The sequence below is a fragment of the Monomorium pharaonis genome, chromosome 6 (genome assembly GCF_013373865.1).
Source record: "Monomorium pharaonis isolate MP-MQ-018 chromosome 6, ASM1337386v2, whole genome shotgun sequence".
Classification (NCBI taxonomy): Eukaryota; Metazoa; Arthropoda; class Insecta; order Hymenoptera; family Formicidae; genus Monomorium; species Monomorium pharaonis.
Genome location: NC_050472.1, coordinates 12,624,092 through 12,650,317, shown reverse-complemented (window position 1 = coordinate 12,650,317; position 26,226 = coordinate 12,624,092). Strand labels below are relative to the sequence as shown.

Genomic DNA, 26,226 nt, shown 5'->3' with positions numbered 1-26,226 from the left:
CACAGTGTAATATGTATACATAAGTATATGTATTTTTTTTATTTTTATACTATATTTATATTATGTATATTATATTCAATTTTAAAATGTTCAATTGTGTCATAAGTTTGCAATAAAACCAAATTAAACGTTAAAAAATAAAGTTATTTATCATTATTCAATCAATTTTTTTCTTTAAAATGAACCATTTCGTACCTTAAAATAAATATTTTTTTTGAAACGCGCACTATCAAGCTAATTTTAATTTTTTTTTCTTAAAGTGTATCATCTGCATATCCACTCAATAATTTTTTTAAAAGTTAAAAAAAATACAATTTTTAAGTAAAAAAAGTCATTTTTCGCATATATTTTTTACTTTAATAATTTCTTTGACTATGTTAAAATAAAATTTTTTTCAAAAACATTTGATCTTTTGAAAGATTAAAAAAATATTCAGAAATTATTTCGACTCTTAATGTCTACACGTAAAATAGTTTATGCGTTGCAACCACAAAAATACGCGAGGGTATCCTACACCCCTGATTGTAACTACGTAATTTTTATTGCGGAAGTATTGCATTTGAGTGTTAAAAAAACTATAGAGTTAAACTATACTAAAAGAGTACAATAATTGGCAATTTACCCTATAATATTAGTATGCGTTATAATGCGGAATAATTTAATTATAAGAGCTACACAGAATATACTGGCGAGAGCGATTTGACGCAGTCAGAGCGTAGTGTCACATCAGCGGATAGTCGTCGAGTGGTAGGTCGATTATAGTCGGCAGCAGTAGAAAGCTAACAGCAGTCGGTGATAGCGAATAAATTCGAGTGAACTCACAGTAAAGTCACTTGTGAGGCGCGAGTGCACGATAATTGAATTCCATCTATACAGGTGTGCAGAAAAAACTCTTGAAAGCATTTCTTACGTCAAATAAACCATGTTGAATGTCGACGAGTATTACATCGAGATTTTGCGGCTTGTGAAGCAAGCTGGTTCGGTAAGTCGATCGATTAAACGAAAGGTTATGTGAATTAATACGAGTAATCTGATTACTTGCATTAATTATAAAGTAGTTTAATATTATAAGATATCAGATGTAATACCACGTAAATAAAATTGTTCAAATATTAGGAATATTAGAATGTTTTACAGGTTGTCATTTCTTTTTAATCCCATGGTATTATTCGAGGTTGTTTGATGCAAGTAACAGGCAGTAGGCAAGTGATTATTGATTAAAGATAGATTACATTTTGATTAGTGACACGTAATTCTTTCGTTTTTAATATCTGTGTATAAAATGTTATAAAATTCGAAAAAAAAAGACTCGATTAAATCGCTCATAAAATTAATGAAGAAATAACAGCAGGAACCACTGAAATATATCTTTAATGTGCACTACGGACTCAGCGATGCTGCCAGATGTTCACGACAGTAAAGTTGCCTGTACGCCTGCACTGCCTGGGCGCTTGCACGCAGAGCAGTGTTGCCAACGGTTAAAAAAAATCTAGACACGTTTAAAAAAAACTAATAGCTAAATTTTATTAATTTTAAACAACATCCCAGGTAGCAAGGTGACGTCTACTGGACGTTAATAATTCGTCATTAGAGGTCGTCATGTTACCAAATTAAGTAATAGTAACGTCATTTTTTGACCTATGAATTACGTCAGTCATTTATCCATCCTACAACGTATTTCCGACGTCATATTCCTGACTAATTAAAAACGTCGTACAACATTAGAAATTATACCCGATAAAAAATTTGTCATTTAAAAGTATATAAATATTTATAGAATTTTATGTAGCAAAAATAACCATGCAAAATTTTATCTATACAGCACAGAAGCTTCCTGCAACATTGCTGCAACGTTACAATATTACGTTGCAATGTAATATTCCAGAGACGTTTCAGAAACATGCAATATCAATATTACACCGAAATGTTCCAGTAATGTTGTAGAAATATTATAAAATTCCGAAAATATAAATATTAAAATATATGCATTAATTAAGTGTTCCAATATACGTGCAACTTTGTGTAAGAAGACATTTGTGACATTTTTTAATAGTTTTGTAAGATTTAAATATTTGGATTTGTGTGCAATATTTATATCAAAAGTTATAATCTTTTTGAGATTTATAATAGAACAGTAAACTGAACAATTATTATATATAATTTAATTTTTTTATTTGAAAAATTGTTCAATTTACTGTTCTATTATAAATCTCAAAAAATGCATTTCATCGACTATAAATATTAATGCTAAGAAATTCATATATATGTATTCATTAATATATTATGACAAGCTTTTGACAATAACTAAAATAATGCTACTTAATAAAAATAATACTACTTACATAATAGAATATAGTGTAAATTTTTATTCCTGTATAAAATGTAATAATAATTTTCTAATTTTCTACTATGCTTCTAATATATTTTAGATTTTAATAGGTAAACTTTGAGAATATATATATGTATATATATACTCAGATAGGAAAGCATGCAGAAAAATTTTAGCAACATTTTAGTTTTTAAATGTAATGTAGGATATATTGTGTCATAATTGTAAATCTACTTTTTAAAATCGTTAATTCTAAATTTAATTTATGTAACATGTAGCAATTTTTAAAAAATCAATGCCTAAAATACATTTTTGCATAATTGTGATATTAGTGAGTTTCATTTCTGCATAATTATTGCTGAATACATTTCAAAAATTAATTTTGTAATTATTGTAGAAATTATTACAATATCAAATTGTACAATTGTTACTTAAATATTCTTAAATGAAAATTTTACAAAGAAACATACATACTATTTTAGTATCATTTGTAAATAGATTGACAAAATGTGAAGTTTACAATTATTGCGACATAATCTGCAGAAATGTAGTGTTCGGTTATTTCTCAAACCCGCCCGAATTCGCCCGATACTCAGCACTCTCAAGTCTCAACAGGTCGAAGAGTGAGCCTCTCCTTTATGAACTTTGTGTTCAGCGTTCACATTCGGCGTTCAGCATACAGCCACTATTTTCAGCTTATTGTTAGTGCATTTTCTTTGATTTTTAATTTGTTCTCTTTGGTAAATCTCTTAAACAAGCGACATCGTAAATTTAGCTGCGATTATTTACTTGTACACACGCGGACCAATTTTAGGTGCTTTTATTATTCAGCAGGTAAATTATGTACATTTTATAGCCATTATTAAAATTATGTTTCATGTTGCTACACGACATGACAATAAATTTATGGCAGAAACAGGAAATCTTGTTAAGCACAGAATAACGGCAAATTAGTAGCAAGAACAAAATAAAACTTGCCGAGCATACTTTCGCAACAAAATTGCGACAAGGTGTGTCCGTAAACAGCTTAGTTTTTGTTGGCAAGACTTGTCGCAAATAGTATGACGCACATTTTATGCAAATAACAGGGTTGCATTATCGGGTTTTAAACTTTATTTCTGACTTTATTATCTATCTCGAGATGGCGCATTTCTCGTAAAAAAGATTTACCTACTGGATTAATAAAAGGGGCTCGTCGAGAACAGAGAACCAAGTACGATTGCACCATTCACATTTGATATTGGACTAATCAGTCTAATATTTCAGTCTAATAATCATTTTTGTTGATCTAAATTTCGATAATATTTGTCCTGTTCTTGCCACAAATTTGCTATCATATTGTGCACAGCAAGGTTTACCTTGTTTTTGCAACAAATTTGCTATCATGCTATGTACAGCAAGGTTTGCTCTATTCTTGCCACAAATTTGCTATCATATTGTGTACGGGAGCGTCCCAGATGCGCACAGTAATAAATGGACACAGCAGGCTGAGTGAAACGGACACAGTAACAAACGGACACAGACCAAACGGACACAGTAATAAACGGACACAGTAACAAACGAACATAGTAACAAACGGACACAGACCAAATGCGCACAGAGCGAAACGGACACAGTGCGAAACGGACACAGTAACAAACGGACACAGAACAAATGCGCACAAAGCGAAACGGACACAGACCAAATGCGCACGGACCAAATGCACACGGACCAAATGCGCACACTGCACATGCGCACACTACACGTGCGCACGGACCAAATGCAATCCATGTACATTGCAAGCAGAGTAAAGTCCACATAGGTTAGCGACTTGGACGGGTGGGTGCGGGAGGGGGGCCGAAGGCCCCCCTTGCACCCCCCGTGTGTGTGTGTGTGTGCGTGCAAAGCATTCACTGCATCACATGGGTTTGCGACTTTCCGTGTATGCATTTGGTCTGTGCGCATGTGCAGTGTGCGCATTTGGTCTGTGTCCGTTTCGCTCTGTGCGCATTTGGTCTGTGTCCGTTTCGCACTGTGTCCGTTTCGCTCTGTGCGCATTTGGTCTGTGTCCGTTTCGCACTGTGTCCGTTTGTTACTGTGTCCGTTTCGCACTGTGTCCGTTTATTACTGTGTCCGTTTATTACTGTGTCCGTTTCACTCAGCTTGCTGTGTCCGTTTATTACTGTGCGCATCTGGGACTCACTCTTGTGTACAGCAAGGTTTGCCTTGTTCTTGCTGCAAATTTGTTGTTATGCTTTACTAGTAAATTTTACCCTGCGATTTGCATAAAATATGCGTCATACTATTTACAACAAGCCTTGCCAGTAAAAGCTAAGCTTAATGCGGACACACCTTGTCGTAATTTTGTTGCAAAGGTTTGCTCGAGTTTGCGGCAAACTTCGCGCAAAGTTTGCGTCATTTTGCTAGCTGGGTATATATATATATATATATATATATTTATATATGTGTATTATATTTGCCACTTTTTTGTAATATTAAGAAACAGTCAAATATGAAAGCAACCTTTTTTTATGTTTCTAAAGGACTTCAGAAATATTGCATTTGCAATTTTATAAAAACATGAAGCAAATACATTTTTGAAATATTTAGGATGAAAAGTTATAATTAAAATGTTAATGAAATATTTCTATACTATTTCCGATCGTTACAATATTTCACCAATGTTACATGCCGTGTGGGATGCTACTTTTGTTATATATATGCATTTATGCTTTATACCGTGTAATACGTTGAGTATTATGTAATTAAGATTAATCCGTTTTTGTGTTCTAATATAAAAATATACGCAAGAGAGGCAGTTATTAAATGTAACGCGACTAAAAAAATAACGCAACTTCTAGCGCGGCGCCTATAGCACGAGATTATCATCTCGTTTTGTCAATAATTTAGAATAATGGAATCCATATATTATTATATTTGGATAGATTTGGCTTTTAATGCTCTTTAATTTTTGTTCTTACAAAATTTTCAAAATTTTGAAAAAAGGGTGGAGGTGGAGTAAATTAAAAAGTTTGAAATTTTTGAAAAATCTAAATATACTATTGTAAAGAGTATAAAATACCATAAAACTTTTGTATAAATCATTTTTTTATAAACCTTATATTTTCAAAGATATTCACCAAAAACAAAAAAAACGCGTTATTTTCGAGGGTTGGTTTCAACCCCTAAACGTCGAGATACACCGCTAAAAAAAATATGGATTTAATATTTTTTCATGTTCTACAACATATCTAAAGCTCATTAAAATCGGTGAGGGACAGTTCTGTCCGTTCTCTTGTCAGTGCGATAATAATTTTGTTCTTTTGTTCTCCTGTGACAACACTTTAAATCATGATCCGCTGCAAAGCGAGGGCCAAAACGTTGTAATTACTTGAACTCTTTAATAAGATTTGCCAGTTGCGTTGACATCCCAATCAGCAAAACAATATTTAAAAAAATGTTTTCAATATTATTTAAAAAACATTTTAAAAAACATTTCCAAAAACGTTAAAAATAATGAGATAAGTCGTTTTTTTAAATCAGAAAAACGTTTTTTTAAATGTTTGGACAAATATATTTATAACATTTAATAAATATTTGTTTTAAAATTTAAGAAAACGTTTTTTTAACATTTGGTAAATGATTTTTTTAATATTTACTAAACATTCACAACAAAAGCAAAAAATTAATTGCATTATTAAATTATTTTGATAAATTCAACGTAACCTCACCAATCTAATAAATTTCTACGATAATTTTATAAAGGGGAGAAAACTATACATGTTCAGCCAAGCCACAGTACCTGTTAGAACATGTTTAATTTCTGCGCCTGAAAAAACGGTCACCCATCCGAGTGCCAACCACTCCCGACGTTGCTTGACTTCGAAGATCGTACGCATCTTAATGCTTCGTTATGATCCATGAATACTTTATGTTAATGCATCCATATTTGTTATACATTATTTCAACAGATGTTGTTAGAAGGATGAAACATGTATAGTTAACTTATATTTTTATAAATAAATATAAATGTAAAGTATTACAATTTTTTACTGATTTTCACATATGCGAAATAGTATGTGAAATATGAAAAGATCTATTTTTGCTCTGTTCGTAAAAAAATAAAAAATAGACGTCATTTCTTATAATTTTTAAGTATTGTTAATATGCCATATTGTTTGTATAAGTGCAATGTTGTCTTAATCTCTATTTTCTTTGTATTTCGATGTTTCCATCTGTGCCTCAGAGGTTTTATTTATACGCTTTTGTGACTCTTTCATTACATAGATTCACTTCCTCTTTACACTTGATTTACGCTACATAATTAGTGAAGTTTCCCAACCATAATTTAAATATTTTTTTAAATATTATTTTAAACAACTTTTTCAATGTGAAATAATTATTACAGAAACATAAAATACGTGTTACGTAAATATTATTTTAAACAATTTATTAAAATCTTAAATTAATATTAAAAAATATTAATTAAATATTATATAAATATATGTCTTAGATTATTATTTCAAATAAATAATTATTGTAACATAAATATTAAATCAATATTAAATAAACATTTTTTAAATATCTTTTTAAAATATTTTTTTAAAGATTTAAATAAATATTACATAAATATTAAATAAATGTTATGTAAATATTATTTTAAACATTTCATTAAAATGTTAAATTAATATTAAATAAATATTAATTAAATATTATATAAATATTTGCTCTAAATCATTATTTTAAATAATTACTTATTAAAATATAAATATTAAATTAATGTTAAATTAATATTTTTTAAATATTATTTTAAGTATTTTTTTTAATTTAAAATAAATTTTGAATAAACATTAAATAAACATAAATAATTTTTTTAAACTATTATTTTTAATAATAAATTAATAATTTTTAATTATTAAATAAACGTTAAATAAAAGTTTCATAAATATTTTTTTTATCATTATATAAAATAAATGATTAATATAAAATAAATGTTTAATAAATATTAAATAAATAATAATAATAATAACTTTATTGTGTCCTAATATAAGGGTTACATGGCGCTTTTGAAATACTACGGAGCGTTCCCGAACCGCTTACACTTTTATCACCTCTCTACTCCCGAACCGACCTGGCCATTTGCGACCTTTACATGCTATTTCTCCCCTTGCACGCCCTTACCCTCCCCCGTCACCACTTTCTCCTCCTTCGGCCCTCCTTCCTGACTCTTTCTCTTCCTTTCATCTCTGCCATCCTCCTTCTACCTCTCCTCCGCTGCCTTTATTCCGTCTTTATCTCAGTGGGCCTCTCCTCCTCTCCTTTCTCTCTTATCTCCCTCAGCTCTCTCCGCCTCTCAGTCTCCATTACCCTCACGCTTTTTCGCCTTCTCTCCTTCCTTCCTGCTTCTCCTCCTAAGAAAACCAATCAAAAGCATTAGTCTCCTCTTTCGATCCACCTCTCCATTCTTCCCCTCATCTTATCTCCCTCCTTCCTTTTCCTCTCTATCTATCTCCCACTTCACTTTCCCCCTATTCTAAACCCACTCAACCCCGTCAACCCACATACTTCTATTACCCACATATACTTTCTTCCCTTTACTCTTCTCCTCCCTTGCCCTTTCCAACATCCTCCACTTAATTTTCCTCTCCTCCATAGAAAGGTCCTCGTCCAACCTCCCTTCCCAACGCCTCTTGATGTCCGCTTTCCTTTCTTGTAGCCAATCCTTGTCTTCCTCCTGCAGAACCTCCGTTATCACCACTATTCTTGCCCCTTCCCCCACTTTTTCCGTTACCATCCCCAACTCTACTTCCCTTCCTAATTCCCTTTTCAAGATCCCCTCTATTATCGTTTTTCGTTCTATTACCCCCTCCCCTTCCACCTCCCTCCATATTATGTTTCTCCTTCTCACCTCCCTTATTCTTCTCTTCCTCCGCCCTCTCTTTCATCCTCTTCTCCACCTCCCTCTCCTCTCTCTTTCATGCCTCCAGTCCCCTTCCCCCTATTCCCCCGTTATTCCTTATCCCATCTTTACCCTCCTCCTCCGCTTTCCACGTGTTCCCTCTTCTCTCCTTCCTTCTTGGGTGCCTCTGTTCCTCTCGCTCCTCGCCTCTTCTTCTCGCTTCTCCTCCTTCTCTCCTTCCCTCACTTCCTGCTACCAGTCTCCTTCATTTCCGCCTTCCCTCCTTCTCTCTCCATTACCTCTCTGTTCTTCTTTTCTCTCGCCCTCGCCATCCCCTTTCTTTTCCTTGTTTCCACTCGGCTGCACAACTTCTCTCTCACCACCTCCTCCTCGGTCTTCCTGTCCGTTCCTCTTCTTCTTCGTCACTCTCCTTTCCTCGTCCTCCACCCACTGTTCCCCTTTATTCCCGCTTCTTCTACCTCTGTCTTCCCGTGTACTCCTCCTCTCCTTTAACTTCTTCTCTTCCTCTTCTGGTTTTGTCCTCCCTTCTCCTTCCAACGCCTCCAGCCTCTCTTCCAAGCATCTTAACCTTTCCCTCATCCCCTTCAGCCCTCTCGTCATCTCCACCCTCAATTTCCTCATCTCTCTTCCCACTTCTTCCATCGCCTTCTCTGACCACATTTTCTTTTCCTCTTCTCACCGCTACACTTCTCAATCTAATCTCCACGGTCTCTCTCCTATCACACTTCCTCTCTATATCCACGTCTTCTACAATCGTTCTTTTCTCACTTACTAACTTTACTGACATATCGCCTCGCATCGTATAGCTACGAAGGACACGTGTTCTAGAACTCAGCGTTCCCAAACACACTACCAACGTGCCTCACACTCCTGCCAACCTTGGTCCATTTTCTTGTGTATCCCGCCACTCGTCCCACCATTCCACTGCTGCCACCCTCCTCTCTTCTTTAGATGGCGCCATTCCTCCTCTCCGTTACCTCCGCTTCCATACCGCTGCTCTACTCCCGCCATCTGCCTTCCCTTCCTGCCTCTCTCCTCGTCGCCACTCTCACCGACTGACTTATCCTCCTGGCGCCCTCTCTCTGACCTTTTCTTCCTATCCACTGCTTTTTCCTCCATACTTTTCACTCTCAGCTCCAAAAACTCCGACCGTTTTTCTCTCATTTCTTCCCTCTTCCGATTTCCCTTCTCTTCCCTCCAATTACTTGATCATCTTCCGACCTCTTCTTCCCGAATCTCCACTTCTTACTTCTCTCTTTCAGTTTTTTCCACAGCACACCACCTCTCACTCCGGAGCTCTCAGTATCACTTCTATTCTTAACCACGCTATCTTTTATTCTCAATATTAAATAAATATTATTTGTACAATAAACGCTAATAATGTAAAAATAATGAAAAATAAATATTTAAAAAACATTTATAAAATATTGCTTGCTGATTGGGATAATCTCGCCTCAATTTTTTTTTCTAATAAATGTTCCGATTTTTTATGAAAATTGGAACGTTTTTTAGAAAAATTAAAAAAATGAAAGTCTGATTAATTTAGAAAATTTTTGAATATTTCTAAGTATTTTTAAGAGTTTCTAAGCACTGAAAAAACTTAAACAAAAAATCAAAAATTCTAATTACTTTTACCGTAATTTTGTAAGAGGAAGAAGACTGTACATGTTTCAAGCCATAGTCGTATTTGTTAAAGCTCTGTATGTAAATGTTTAATCTCTGTACTCGAAAAAACCGTCACCTATCCAAGTGTCAATCATCGCCAACGTTGCTTGACCTCGAAGACCATACGCTTCGTGATGATCCACTTCTTGTTTATGCATACATATTTGTTATAGATCATTACAATAGATGTTGTCAGAAGAATGAAACATATATGGTTAACTTATATTTTTATAAATAAATATAAAGTTTAGCAATTTTTTACTCATTTTTTTATATGTACGCGAAATAAGTTATTAAAAAATCTGTTTTTGCTCTGTTCGTATAAAATAAAAAATTTTTTAAATGTCATTTTTTATAATTTTTTAGTATTGTTAATATGCCACATTGTTTCAATATGAGTGTACTTTCTTTATGTTTTGATGTTTCAATCTACGCTTCTTAGAGATTTAATTTGTCACTCTTTCATTACATTATAATTTACTTTCCCTTTACACTTGATTCACACTCCATAGAGCTGAGCTAAAGGATATGATGGGATATTATTTGGATATAATAGGATATCGTAAGATATTAATAGAATATCTTATAATATCTTATAATATTTTAAGATATCTTCTTAGGATATCGAAATATATTAATACGATATCATATGATATCTTAAAATATTTTACGATATTCTAAGATATTCTCGTATCCTTACGGAAAAAACACTCTAATTTTGAGAGTTTACACTCAAAATTAAGTATTAATACTCGATTTTTAGAGTTTACTCCCAAATTTAGGTGTATACGCTCAAATCTTGAGTATTTACATTAAAAATTGAGTGTTTATACTCGAACATTGAGTGTGTAGACCCAATGATTGAGTGTTCATACTAAAGTTTGAATTTAAATACTGAATATTTAAAAGTATAATGATTATGTCAATCATCGCCAACGTTGCTTGACCTTATTATATATTATACTATAATCTCAACATTTGGATATAACACACAATAAATGAGTGTATACTTCCAACATAAAGTGTAAACATTGAAACGTTGGAAGCGTCTCAGATGCGCACAGTAACAAACGAACACCACCAATCAGATTGCTGGGTTGGTTAAGGTTAGGATGAATTTATATAATTTGATTGGTGTCTGTTTGTTACTGTGCGCATCTGGGACTCACTCGAAATGTTGGGGATGTACACTCAATTTCTATCGGTTGAAGGTATACACTTAATATTGAATGTGCACTCTCAAACATTGGATTAGAAAATGTTAAATAAAAACAAAAGCAAGAAAAGCAAGTTCAACCGAAATATTCTACTATAGAGTGTTCAGCTGGCTTTGAGTATTAATTTGAGTATTACTTTTAACTTGGATGTTTGCCATCTAATTGAGTGTTAATTTCAGTGTTATTTTTAAATTTAGGATTAACATTGAAATTAACACTCAATTAGATGGCGAATTCAAGTTGAGAGTAATAACACTCTAATTAAAAGTAAATTAAAGAGCGAACACTCAAGTTGAGTGTTTACACTGAATTGAGTGTTTACCCCTTGTCCCAAATTATACTTAACTTGAGTATTTTTTAAGTGTTATTTTTAAGTGTTTTTTCCGTAAGGGGAATCAGAACATATAAAATTTTATGTGCAAATAGTAAAGAGAGAAAATATTTTTAAGGTCAAAAATGTGAAAAAATTGTAAAAAAAAATTTTTTCCATTTTTAGATTAAGGTAAACAATTCTAAAAAATTTAAAAAAATTTGAAAAACATGATATTATATTAAAATATATAATTTTCTGTACAAAAAATAAAATTTAAAAAATTTTTATAGTGTTAAAATGGCCAAAAAGTATCAAAAATATGATTTTTTAAGTTTAAACTTGATCCACCACTTTTAAAAATTTGAAAAAAGTATGAGAAATAAGCATTTCTGAGACGCGCATTTTGCATATAGGTTCGCGCCTGCAACAAATTGAGCTTAGAAATTACAGCGTTTTACAATTTAAGAAACTGTTTTTAGGTTGGAATTGGTGATCTCAGAATATAATCAAAATTCACGCAAAAACTGTTAGTCATATCTGTTCGGGACTATAACAGTTTCTTTAGAATTTTAACATTTCTTTTTTTTTTGCTCTGTTTTATCAGCGAGTAGTGGGAGCTGCTGACAGCAGAGAGAAGCCTGAGAGCGGCCACCGCGGCCTTTTTCGTGCGACCGAAATGTGGATGTAGCATCAGCGCCAAACGTGGATGTAGAATTACGTACCACATCCACTTTTCGACCCTGTCAATAAAATCGTTCGTTTGGTGTGCGTCCGTGCTACCTAGTTCTGTTCCGTGCTATGTGGACGAAATGACGGTAACAGAGTTACTGATTTTTCGTATGTGTGCGAGCGAGAAAATACAAGAACGAACGAGATATTCAATAAGAACGAGTGAAACAGTAAAAGGAGCGAGCGAGAGATCATTAAGAACGAATGAGATAGTAATAGAAGTGAGCGAGATGAGAATAACAGCATGTTGAAGCCCAAGAATCGGATCGAGCTTTCTTGTACGTTGTTATTCTCATCTCGCTCGCCCCCCTTACTGTCTTGCTCGCTCGCGTAATGCAAATATATATATTATGTTTTTGAGACCAACACCTTTTTTACTTAGAAAATTTAGAATATTAACAAATTATTATATTTAATATTTTTTATATACATCATTAATATGTCATTTTTAAAAATTAATTAAAATAAATTAAATAATTTAGTAATAATATTGTTATTGTGTGGATTTTTTAAGCTTTAAAAATTTTGTAACAAATTATTATAAACACATTTATTTTTAGCATAATCATCAAAGAACGACACAAAAAATGTTATACACATATTATAATATTTCTTTCGTTATTTTTTCTGATTAGCATAATTAGTTTGTACATAGTCAATTTACAATAATTTGTTTATAAAAATTTGTTGCAAAATTGATTTTTTCAAGATACTTTTTATATCAATTATAGTTTTTTACACTCTAGTCTTATTTTTAATAGTTATTTTTTGTTAACTTTATTAGTTTAGCTACAGGCTAGAACAAGTTACAATGAATCCTTTTATTTATTTTTCGCACAAAGCCACAACAAAAATGTTATTTACGTTTTCTTCGAAATTTTTTCCATAGAAGCGGCGCAGTTTTTTTTAAGTCAATTTAATATGAATATTAATTATGTGTGTATAATTTACATTTTATACAAATTTTATCTGTTGAACAATTCCACTAATGACGTCTTTATTTTCTTTTTGGCCCTGTGATCAATTCCAGTTAAATTATTTGAAAACGTGTAAACGACATTTTCATACATAGTGCACGCTTTGTGTATTACACATTTATTGATTACTTCATCGGAATTTGTTTAAAAAGTTACGTGAATAACTGTTGTTTTTTAAACGTTTGTTTCATTTTTATCATACTAAATACTTTGATAGTGAAAAAAATATCTAATTAGTGCGGTAAAATTGATAAATTTTTCGACATGTGTGTTTATAAAGATTCTTTAAATGGAAGAATTTCCGATGGAAAGCATTTACTCTAATTTCCACTAAAATTGAATTACAGACATATTTTATATGGTTACGCAATAGTAATAAATTTTTACGTATTATTTCTTATAATATTAAAAATATTACATGACTTTTTCTTATAGCATTACTTATATAATTATTTAACTTTAAGGAAGCACATACCTTTCATGAATTTTATTATTCATGAATTTTTTTAGAGCCAAGAGACAAACTGCAAAAATGGAACTTTTTGCACAATGAAGTACATCTTTTGTAGTTTTCATACAAATGTTACTACAATGATTTTGTTGAAAAATTCCCCCCTCCCTTTACCGTCATGTAGTCAGTTGTGCATGATTCCGCGATTACAATGATTTTTCCTTCCCTGTTTAAATACAATAAAATACAAAAATCAAACAGCATCTTAAAGAACAGTAAATTTCAAGTTAATGTAAATAAATATAAAATTATTAGTGCAATTTTTCATCACGTACAGTAAAAATATAATCGATGTACAGTATATTATACAAACGTGTTATGTATTAAAAGCGCAAAAAAAGCGGTGTTAATGAATGATTTAAGTATAGAGAAATGCAATTGGCCTAAAAATGCATTCATATTCTTTGCAGAACCAATAAAATAAAATATTAGATTACGATAATATATATACATACATAAATATGAAATTAACACATTCAAAAGTATGTATTTTATTTGTTCTGAAAAAAATATGAATGCATTTTTAGCATTTTGAGGCCAATTGCATTTCTTTATACTTAAATCGTTTATTAACACCGCTTTTTTTGCACTTTTAATACATAACATATTTGTATAACGTACATTGATTATATTTGCACTGTACGTGGTGAAAGATTGCATTAATTAATAATTTTGTACTTATTTACATTGACAGATATCTTTGTCGTAAGTATAGATTTAATATTTAGATTTTTAATTTTTTTAATACAAATTTTGAATAACATAGTTAAAAAATTAAGAATATTATTTAATTTTATTACATCAGTTTTTTCAATTATAGATTTAGTGTCACAATTAGTACATAATTTTCCTACGTTAATTTAATGTGAAAAATTATATATATATATATTAAATATTAAATAAAATATATTAGATTATAGAAATATATATACATACATAAATATGAAGTTAACACATTCAAAAGTATGTATAATCAAACTTAATGTAATTTAAAAAAGACGTAATTCTTTTATTTTTACAAAAAAAGTAAAATTTTATTAAAAAATTTTAAATAAAAAGATAAAAAAGATATGCCAAATATATAAATGCGTGATTTCAAAAATTTTGAGATTAATAAAATGAACCAAGTATATTTAAAAAAGAGACTTAAAGAAATTTAATAAACATCGACTTAAAAATTATATAAGTAAAATTAACAAATAATAAAATTAACCAAGTATATTTTTAAAAAGCTTAGAAAAACCCCTTAACTTAAAAATTTATTCAAAAAGTATTTAAAAATGATAATGTTATCAGTGATAAGAGATAGTGAAACAAAAAACTTGACATTTCCGGCTCGTGTTTTTTCTGTATTTCCAAAGCTCTATGTTATAGTATTGATAAATGTAAGAATGCACTTGATACGAACCAAGTTTTTGTTTCACTATCTCTTATCATTGATAACAGTTTTATTTTTCAAATAATTTTTGAATAAATTTTTATGGGGTTTTTCTAAATTTTTTAAATATATACTTTGTTAATTTTATTAATTTTTAATTTTATTTATAATTTTTAAATCAATTTATTAAATTCCTTTAAGTCTTTTTTTTTAATATACTGGCTAATTCTATTGATCTCAAAATCATTTTTGAAAGCACGCGTTTATGTACCCAGCTAGCAAAATAACGCAAACTTTGCGCGAAGTTTGCCGCAAACTCGAGCAAACCTTTGCAACAAAATTACGACAAGGTGTGTCCGCATTAAGCTTAGCTTTTGCTGGCAAGGCTTGTTGTAATAGTATGACGCATATTTTATGCAAATAACAGAGTAAAATTTGCTAGTAAAGCATAACAACAAATTTGCAACAAGAACAAGGCAAATCTTGCTGTACACAATATGATAGCAAATTTGTGGCAAGAATAGAGCAAACCTTGCTATACATAGCATGATAGCAAATTTGTGGCAAAAACAAGGCAAACCTTGCCATGCACAATATGATAGCAAATTTGTGGCAAAAACAGGACAAATCTTGTCGAAATTAAGATCAACAAAAATGAAATATTGGACTGATTAGTGAATGTGAATGGTGCAATCGTACTTAGTTCTCTGTTCTCGACGAGCCCCTTTTATTAATCCAGTAGGTAAATCTTTTTCACGAGAAATGCGCCATCTCGAGATAGATAGTAAAGTTACCCAGAAATAAAGTTTAAAACCCGATAATGCAACCCTGTTATTTACATAAAATGTGCATCATACTATTTGCGACAAGCCTTGCCAGCAAAAACTAAGCTGTTTACGGACATACCTTGTCGCAATTTTGTTGCAAAAGTGTGCTCGGCAAGTTTTATTTTGTCCTTGCTACTAATTTGCTGTTATTCTGTGCTTAACAAGATTTCCTGTTCGTGCCATAAATTTATTGTCATGTCGTGTAGCAAGGTTTGCTCTGTTATTTGTTTAAATTTTGCATTTTATCGTGTCGGAGCAAATCTTGTAATTTCTCTACGTAATATTTATGTACAAGTCTTTCTCTGTTATTTGCAGCATCGTGTGATGAAAACTTTTGCCGTAAATTTGCTCGAAACTTTTAGAAAACAAAGCAACAGACAATTACTTGTCATAAAATGGTTGTCAAAATTGAAACAATCCTTGCTGTAAAGCTTTCACGATGTGATTTTAACAGGCCTGGCTAGCTGGGTACTTGGCATTACTTTTTTAAGATTTTATAATCATATCAGAAATATATGTATTTAATATATACTTTATTTGTAAATTGAAGTTATATTAAATAACAAAAAAATGTTGTAGTTTATATAGAAACGTATTTGTTTTTTATATTTTTTCTTTACAAATAAATTTTTAACACTGTGAAAAAGAGATAAAAAAAAATTAAAATTGTGTTTCAAAAATACCCAAGTTAAAGTTAAAAATCGTTTTCATATTAGTTTTAAAAAATTATCTGTGTAAAAGGAAAAATTATAAAAGAAAAAATTCATTTTCACATAAACGACAATATTTATTTGTAATTTTATATAAATTTAATTTATAATAAAGTAAATTAAATAATTAATTTAAATAAAGTATCGAATATATTTGTGATCTAAATATAATTGTTTTAGTAATTTAGTTTAAATAAATTTATGATTTTTTAATTTAATATAAATATATTAATGTTTTGAAAATTAATTTTAAATTTAACTTGATTTAATTTAACCTAACTTTCAACTGACAATGAGTCAGTTTTTTGTTTACATAACCTTTAACTTAACAAAATTAATTTTACAAGCAAATTAAATTAAAGCAAATTAGCTTTAATTTAATTTAGTTTAAAAAATATATTGACTTATCCAACTTTAATGACTTTAATCTAATTGACGTTTTACGATGCAATATTATTTTGTTCGCATTTGTTCCAACTTTAATTTAATTTTAAAATATTGAAGCATAACTGACAGCGATTTTATTATGATGCGAAGAATTTTATTCATGTTATTTAAATGTTGTTTTTCTTAAATACGACATTATTATATTGATAAACTTTAGTTTCTATGTTGAAAAATACATAACAAAATATAAAAAAATGGAACAATTTCCAAGCGGTCACGCAAAAGTTGTACTTTTATATTATTAAAAACAATAATATCTCACGATGGAAACTATAGTCAAAATTGGAATTGTTATATTATTGCCATAAATATATAATTATAATGAATAATACATATATATTATTTTATGTTAAAAGTAAATTAATTGCGCTGTGCGTTTGGAACTCTATACACTGTTGTTCTTGTTAGGTTGATACATTTTTAATTATTATATGTCTCATGCTACATAAAATATGTTACGGATTTTATTCTCTCAACAATATTTTATGAAAACAATACTAGTTGTAATCGACAATAAATCCTGTGGTTTATTACATTTGAAGTTTTATTATGCGTATTAATTATACGATTTTCTCATAATTCTTTAATATTATAATTTCTATCGATTTATTTCTATCGACTTTTTTTATTTTTTAACACAAAGTATAACATATTAACATAAGCGTTTAATTAACACTCAGCATTTCTTGTATCATGTTTAATTTTAAAGAATTGGATTGTTATCATTAAAATTTGAAACTTAATAAAATATATATTATTTTAAAGTTATGATAAAAGCTTGCTGAGGAGCCCCTGCTTCTCTTTTAACCTTTTCCAGTTGCGACTGTATCACATAGCTCTTCCTGCCTTCACACTTGTTAGTTAATTAATGAGCGATGGAACGCATATTGCTAATGTAACAAAAATTAAATAATGAACTAAGGCCTGGTTGCACAGATATTATTTTAATTTTAAGTGAGGCTTAAGTATGTGTTTGTCTTTATTTATTTGAAAAGAAAAATAAAGATAGGCATGTTTAAGGGGACATATACCTTTCTTAAATTGCATTTTTTATAAATTGTTTTCAGAGCCAATAGATAACCTATAAAAATGGGACTTTTTGCACAGTAAAATGTATCTTATGTTGTTCTCATACAAATTTTATTACAATAATTTTGTTGCAAAATCGCCTCTCTTTACCGTTATGTAGACAGCCGTGCATGATTCCGTGGTTATAATGATTTATCCTTCTCTCTAACTAAAATACAAAAACTAAACAGCATCTTAAAGACTTGTCATTGCCGTATCCGATTTTTAAAATTAGAATTTTAAACAAAATGACGGTCCTTTAAAATTAGAGTGCTGATTTTTGGTAAAAAGATTTTTTTTATTTGTTAAAAAAAATAAAAAGAATTTAAATTTAAAAAATGGATACGACAACTACAAAAAAATTTACTATTCGTCAAGATGCCGTTTGGTTTTTGTATTTCATTTAAACAAGGAAGGAGAAATCATTGTAATCGCGGAATCATGCACAACTGACTACATGACGGTAAAGGGAGGGGGGAATTTTTCAACAAAATCATTGTAGTAACATTTGTATGAAAACTACAAAAGATGTACTTCATTGTGCAAAAAGTTCCATTTTTGCAGTTTGTCTCTTGGCTCTAAAAAAATTCATGAATAATAAAATTCATGAAAAGTATGTGCTTCCTTAAAGTTAAATAATTATATAAGTAATGCTATAAGAAAAAGTCATGTAATATTTTTAATATTATAAGAAATAATACGTAAAAATTTATTACTATTGCGTAACCATATAAAATATGTCTGTAATTCAATTTTAGTGGAAATTAGAGTAAATGCTTTCCATCGGAAATTCTTCCATTTAAAGAATCTTTATAAACACACATGTCGAAAAATTTATCAATTTTACCGCACTAATTAGATATTTTTTTCACTATCAAAGTATTTAGTATGATAAAAATGAAACAAACGTTTAAAAAACAACAGTTATTCACGTAACTTTTTAAACAAATTCCGATGAAGTAATCAATAAATGTGTAATACACAAAGCGTGCACTATGTATGAAAATGTCGTTTACACGTTTTCAAATAATTTAACTGGAATTGATCACAGGGCCAAAAAGAAAATAAAGACGTCATTAGTGGAATTGTTCAACAGATAAAATTTGTATAAAATGTAAATTATACACACATAATTAATATTCATATTAAATTGACTTAAAAAAAACTGCGCCGCTTCTATGGAAAAAATTTCGAAGAAAACGTAAATAACATTTTTGTTGTGGCTTTGTGCGAAAAATAAATAAAAGGATTCATTGTAACTTGTTCTAGCCTGTAGCTAAACTAATAAAGTTAACAAAAAATAACTATTAAAAATAAGACTAGAGTGTAAAAAACTATAATTGATATAAAAAGTATCTTGAAAAAATCAATTTTGCAACAAATTTTTATAAACAAATTATTGTAAATTGACTATGTACAAACTAATTATGCTAATCAGAAAAAATAACGAAAGAAATATTATAATATGTGTATAACATTTTTTGTGTCGTTCTTTGATGATTATGCTAAAAATAAATGTGTTTATAATAATTTGTTACAAAATTTTTAAAGCTTAAAAAATCCACACAATAACAATATTATTACTAAATTATTTAATTTATTTTAATTAATTTTTAAAAATGACATATTAATGATGTATATAAAAAATATTAAATATAATAATTTGTTAATATTCTAAATTTTCTAAGTAAAAAAGGTGTTGGTCTCAAAAACATAATATATATATTTGCATTACGCGAGCGAGCAAGACAGTAAGGTGGGCGAGCGAGATGAGAATAACAACGTACAAGAAAGCTCGATCCGATTCTTGGGCTTCAGCATGCTGTTATTCTCATCTCGCTCACTTCTATTACTATCTCATTCGTTCTTAATGATCTCTCGCTCGCTCCTTTTACTGTTTCACTCGTTCTTATTGAATATCTCGTTCGTTCTTGTATTTTCTCGCTCGCACACATACGAAAAATCAGTAACTCTGTTACCGTCATTTCGTCCACATAGCACGGAACAGAACTAGGTAGCACGGACGCACACCAAACGAACGATTTTATTGACAGGGTCGAAAAGTGGATGTGGTACGTAATTCTACATCCACGTTTGGCGCTGATGCTACATCCACATTTCGGTCGCACGAAAAAGGCCGCGGTGGCCGCTCTCAGGCTTCTCTCTGCTGACAGCCATCGAGCTCCTTGTAGTTCATTTCTTCGATGCACCTAGTCGCGCGGCGCTGTCACTAGCTCCTCACGCGCGCGTCTTTCGTTTGCTCGCATCGCGGTAACTATGCAAATAAACATGCCCAAAAAAGGGCACGTCAAAATCAATGCCCAAATAAGTCTCGAGATCCGTTCCCTTACCGCCCCTTTTTTCGCCTCCGATCGTAATTGTTTTACGATGCAAAATTCGCCAGTCTCTCGCAGCCCGGCACCGACATTAGATCGTCCCGCAGATCTCTCCCGTCTTCCGCCGATCCTAGCTGCGGGGATTCACTTCCGCTTCTTCCTTAACATTCGCGCCGTGATAGTGCAATTGAATTATTTCTCCCGTCAACCAACGCTGATTAATTTTTCAGTTTTGTATTCGTGTGAATGTGTGAGTGCATCACGTCAACGCGCGGGTGCCCGTATCTTTCCTGCGGACGTCTTCTGCCTCGCGCACAAGATTTTCGTCGGATCGCGCGCAAGATTTCCGGATTTGCGAGAGCCTCGATCTCGAGGCTCTGCAAAATTTCTGCGTCGATTAGGCAGCGTAATATCAGGGCGTATCAAGATTTCCGAAAACTTGTAAAAGATACGGTTCGCCCCCGCTCCGAACGTTCGTTTGTAAATAAATAATTAAGTGTGAGTGACCCCATCGCCTCCTTTTTCTTCCTATCACCCCTCGTGAACCTACCGCATTCCTCATCACTCACTTTGCGTCTCTATCGGGACGGATCCCGACTTTCTCTCCGCGCGACCGCGTTTACCCTACGCACGCACAAACAATATTCTATGTAAAAAAATTGTTTTCAAAATTTTTAAATCTAAAGTTTTTGATAAAAAAATATAACAATATTTAAAAAAACTGGTTTTTGGTGTGTAAGAAGGGAGAGGAAGAAAGGACGGCTAATCAATGTCACAAAAATTTTTTTTTAGCATTACTATAAATATATTTTTAATGTTATTTTCCAATTTTAAGACTAGTGACGTATCACCTATTTTACCCAGATAGCCACAAATGTGTATGAGCACAAATTGTTCTCATGTTGCTAATAAAGATGTTAGCATCTTGTTACGCATTTACGTCGTCTTGTTACGTCGTTGTGCTGTTATTTGCTAGCATTCGACACTGATCTTAAGTAATGCTAGCATAATGTTTGAAACGTGCAAAGAATTTTATTTCCGACATCGAATGCTAGCAAACAACAGTACAAGGGACAACATACATAAATGCGTAGCAAGATGCTAATATCTTTATTATATCAACTGGCTATCTGGGTTAATAAGTGACACCCCTTTTTGCTTTAATTTAAGTTGGCAGCACTGACGAAATAATTTTGGTGCTCTATCTTTATATGCATATTAATTTTTTGTTTCAATGTTTATATGTATTTTAAATCAAGCACCAAAATTATTTCGGCAGTGTTGCCAACTTAAAATGAAGCGAAAAATTTGAACGCGCAAGTTAACGGCTTTTTGAATCAACTTCTCAGTTAACAATATCTTTTCCAACCGTCTTCCGAGTTAACGCCCTTCTCAATCGGTTTTCGAATTAATGTTCTTTTATTCGGAAACAATGATATATATATATATATATATATATATATATATATATATATATATATATATATATACACAGGGTGTCCTAAATCTTGTGGGTCAACGCTCGTAAAAAGGTAGAAGGGATCGAGATGAACAAAGAAGTCTTCTACCATTTTGCGATATTTGCAAAAATTATTAAATCATTAAATGTTAAATTCATACTAATAAAAGGGCGCAAAGAGGCAGACTCGGGCCGCCTAAGTTGTAACACAGCTTAGTTAGGTCTAGACTTTTTTGTTCATCTCGATCCCTTCTACCTTATTACGAGCGTTGACCCATATGTTTTAAGACACCCTCTATATAAAATTTTCTATATACAGGGAATCTTAATGGCTAACTTATTTTTATCATAGGAGATGGATTACGACTGCAATCTTAGTATACACATATATGACATCTATGTACATAATGCCGTACATGTGTGTATTTTATATATGTGCTCTACAGTAGAAAAAGTTGTTTAATTATAAATGTGTAATACATAACGCATAAGCAGGAAATGAATCAAAATCCTTTATTCTTATTCTGGATATGAAATAAATAAGGATAGAATTAACTTTGTGAACTATATGTGCTACACATACTTTTGTTATTTTTGCTATTTTAATATTATTTTAAAATAATACTGTAACATTGCTGAAATAATATTTCTGCAATATTACACCGTACATGCAATAGCTACGTTGCAGCAATGTTGCTGCAAGCTTTTGTGCTGTATGGGCTCCAATATCAATTGATAAAATTTTGATAAAATTTTACAGGCATGTATAGTATTTATTAAACAAAGCGGAATTCTTAAGTGCTAATTTGCGGAAACATCTAGTTACTAAAATGTTAAATTTTGTATTATTTCGCCAGATTTTGTTTTTTTACGCGCATGTGTAAAATTAATTCTCTGGATAGCTAAATCTATTTAATCTACTTAGGCCCGTTTCTACCAACGTGGTTAAAAAAATTAATCCCTAGTAATATTGGTTTAAGCGCGGTTTACTTAAAAATTGATTTCTACCAAACATTTGCTCACATTTAAACGTACATTAACCGAGTTTATATTAAACAGCAAATCTTGATCGTTTATGGTTAAACTGCAATTAAAAAATGTATCTATATAGATTACCTCTATTAATTTAACCTATTTATACAACATGGTTTTTTTAATAATGTATTGTCATCTTTTGATGATGAAAAAATTATTCAAGAGTTTTATAGAAAAGAAAAGAAATTTAAAATACGCATTAATTATTTTGAAGAATTAGGCGATATTGAATTTAAAATGCGATTTCGATTAAATAAAGAATCAATCTTATTAATATTGGACAATATTAGAGAAGAATTACAGTTTTTGACAAATAAGTAAGTTCTTTGTAATTATTATATACTGTATGTTTAAAATTGTAATTTATTATAATTATATAATTATGTATTTTAAATTATTCTTAAAGCGTTTACACAAATATTTTTTTTTTTAAACAGAACAATACTTCCTATGGAATTATTACTCACTCTTCGCATATATGTTACAGAATTATTTCTCATAACAATGGGAGATTTTTCTGGAGTCAGCACAACTTCTACACATTACATTGTACATAAAATCAGCAGAGCTATCGCTCGATTACGACCTCGTTATATTTACTTTTCAAATACAGAAGAATAAATAAGGCGTGCACAATTGCAATTTCATAATATTACAAGTTTCCCGAGAATAATTGGTTGCATAGATTGTACACATTTCCGTGTTCAATCCTTTTGTAAATTAATTTTAAAAGAAATTATTTTTTGCAATGTATTTTTATTATATTATTATTCTTTCAATGAAATTGTGAGAAATTATTGGAAAAATATTCGAGTCCAATATTATACACGATTAGTTTCAATAGTTTTGGGGTCTAATAGTATTTTCTATAAGGAAAGATTTTTTATTATTTCAGGTGGAGAAAATCCTGAACTGTTTTGTAACAGAAAAGCTTACTTTTCTTTGAATATTCAAGTAGTATGTAATAGCAAGTTAGAAATAATTGATATAGTTGCTCGTTGGTAAGGTTCTGTACACGATAGCACTATTTTTATTAATAGTCGCTTGAGAGCAAACTTTGAAAATGGAATGTGTCACAATAGTTTGTTATTAAGAGATTTCGTATACCCGTTAAAGAAATATTACTCCATTAATAGCCCCAGAAACTGCTGGAAAACATCTTTATAACGAAGCACATATTCGCACTCGGTACTTCATCCTGGACGAACCCCCTCCCCTCACCCCATACCTACCACCAGGACAAGGGATATACAAGGACGGTTACAATCCAAGAGTCTAGGACTCCTACAACTGTGCTCATTAGCATTTCTAAAACAGTGCCGTGACTATCAAGTGGTACCAAAATGCTTTCGATTAAAAAACCCCGTGCCATCTTCGAACCAGGCGAAAGGCATTCTTCGACAAGCATCGTTGAAGTTAGTTATAAAGAGAATCTTAGCAACTAAAAAAAAGATCTAGCTGAGACTTCTTGGAAACTATTTGAATTACAATTTTCTCTCTCCAACTTTTCGGACCCGGAATCGTGGCAAACACTGGATCAAATACCATACGAACAAGCCAATCGTTCCGCTGAGACAAGAACACGGAAACAAAAAAGTATACATGATAAGATCAGTTCTCAAGTCCAAACTCCAGTTTCCACACATACAGTAAAGAATCTTAGCAGTCAAACTCTTTCTCCATCTGAAGTTTCTGTTCTTTCCAAAGGACTTAATTTTGCAGTTACCCTTACTAGCATCTCTATTTTTCACCTCTCTCCTGAAGAAATTAGAAGACGGACGGTCAATATCCTCCACAAGGCAAAACACTCCAGCCAAAATATAAGCAGAAAAGAACACTTAGCACTCAGAAATCTGAAACAAAACAACAATATTTTGATTCTACCAGCAGACAAAGGGAACACCACGGTGATTATAGATAAGAAAGTCTACTGCAATAAAATCAAGACCATGCTCTCGGATCACAAAGTTTATAAAAAACTTAAACGCAACCCGACTTCCACTATAAAGAAGAAAACAATCTCATTTCTTAGAAATGCAGATTTTTCTCCTCAAATTTTTAGAAATTTAATCCCCAGAGAATTTTCGGCTCCTAGACTCTACGGCCTTCCTAAGATTTATAAAGAATCAGTGCCATTACGCCCCATTGTTAGCAACATAGGGGGATCCACCTATAATTTGGCCCGCTATCTTACCAAACCTCTCCAAGAACTTACTGGACACAATGAATCTAATATTAAGAATTCAATAAATTTCGTGAACAAAATCACTAAAATCAAAACAAAATTTAATGATATCCTTGTAAGCTTTGATATAGTCTCATTGTTCACAAATGTTCCAGTCCAGGACACTTTGAACATTATCAGGAAATTCGACATAATTTCCACGAACCTCCTTCCATTAATAGAACACTGTTTAACGTCAACTTACTTTCAGTTCCAAGGAGAATTCTTTGAACAAACTTCTGGAGCAGCAATGAGCTCTTCTATCTCACCCGTCACCGCAAATATTTTTATGGAACATTTTAAAAATCAAATTCTAAAAAACGCACCTTTCAAACCATCTATATGGTTCTGATATGTTCAGGACACTTTTGTGATTTGGAGCCATGGCAGAGATATCCTTCCTCAATTTCTTGTCTTTCTCAACTCTTAGCATCTTAACATTCAGTTTACAATGGAAGTAGAACAAAACAACGAAATCCCTTTTCTAGATGTGTTGGTTAGAAGGAACGGAGATGGTACTTTAAGCTATCAGGTCTATTGGAAACCAACACACACAGATTGATATCACGCCAACTCTCACCATCATCCTTCGCAAAAGAATTCAGTCATTAGTTCACTGGTATATAGAATCCTTAAAATTTCTGAACCAACTTCTTTAAATGGGGAATTAGAACATCTTAATCAAGTACGTTCTAACAAAAAATGAATATAGTAGTAGAAACGTCAGTCAAACAGTCCAGAGATTGAAAAACAAAATTTCCAATCTCAACAACATCGGGACGCCGAATAAACAGGAAGAAAAAGAAAGAGAAGAGAACAAGATGGCTTTTTATCCGTATCTTCAAGGTACGACAGAACGCATCAGCAAATTTTGCGTAGACACAATATAAAAGTGATCTTCAAACCACAAAGAAAGATTTTCCAGTTACATACTTCTTAATTCGAAGGGTCAAAGCCCACGCTTAGAATCACCAGGTATACAAAATTCCCTGCTCTTGCGAAAAAGTGTACATAACAGAAACCGGAAGAAAGATCCCACACAGCACATCCTGAGGATATCCGAGACAGACGAAGACGATCCCACGGATATCTTAATGAGTAG

General features: G+C 31.4%; 1 protein-coding gene across 1 annotated transcript in view; it reads left to right on the top strand.

Moving 5' to 3' along the window:
- Nucleotides 1-922: 922 nt before the first annotated feature.
- LOC105831043 (inositol monophosphatase 1) overlaps nucleotides 923-26,226 on the top strand; it is an 86,785-nt gene continuing 61,481 nt past the window's right edge. The window contains exon 1 of the mRNA XM_012670881.2: nucleotides 923-982. Within this exon, the coding sequence (XP_012526335.1) occupies nucleotides 923-982 (60 nt within the window). The remainder of the gene's footprint in view (nucleotides 983-26,226) is intronic.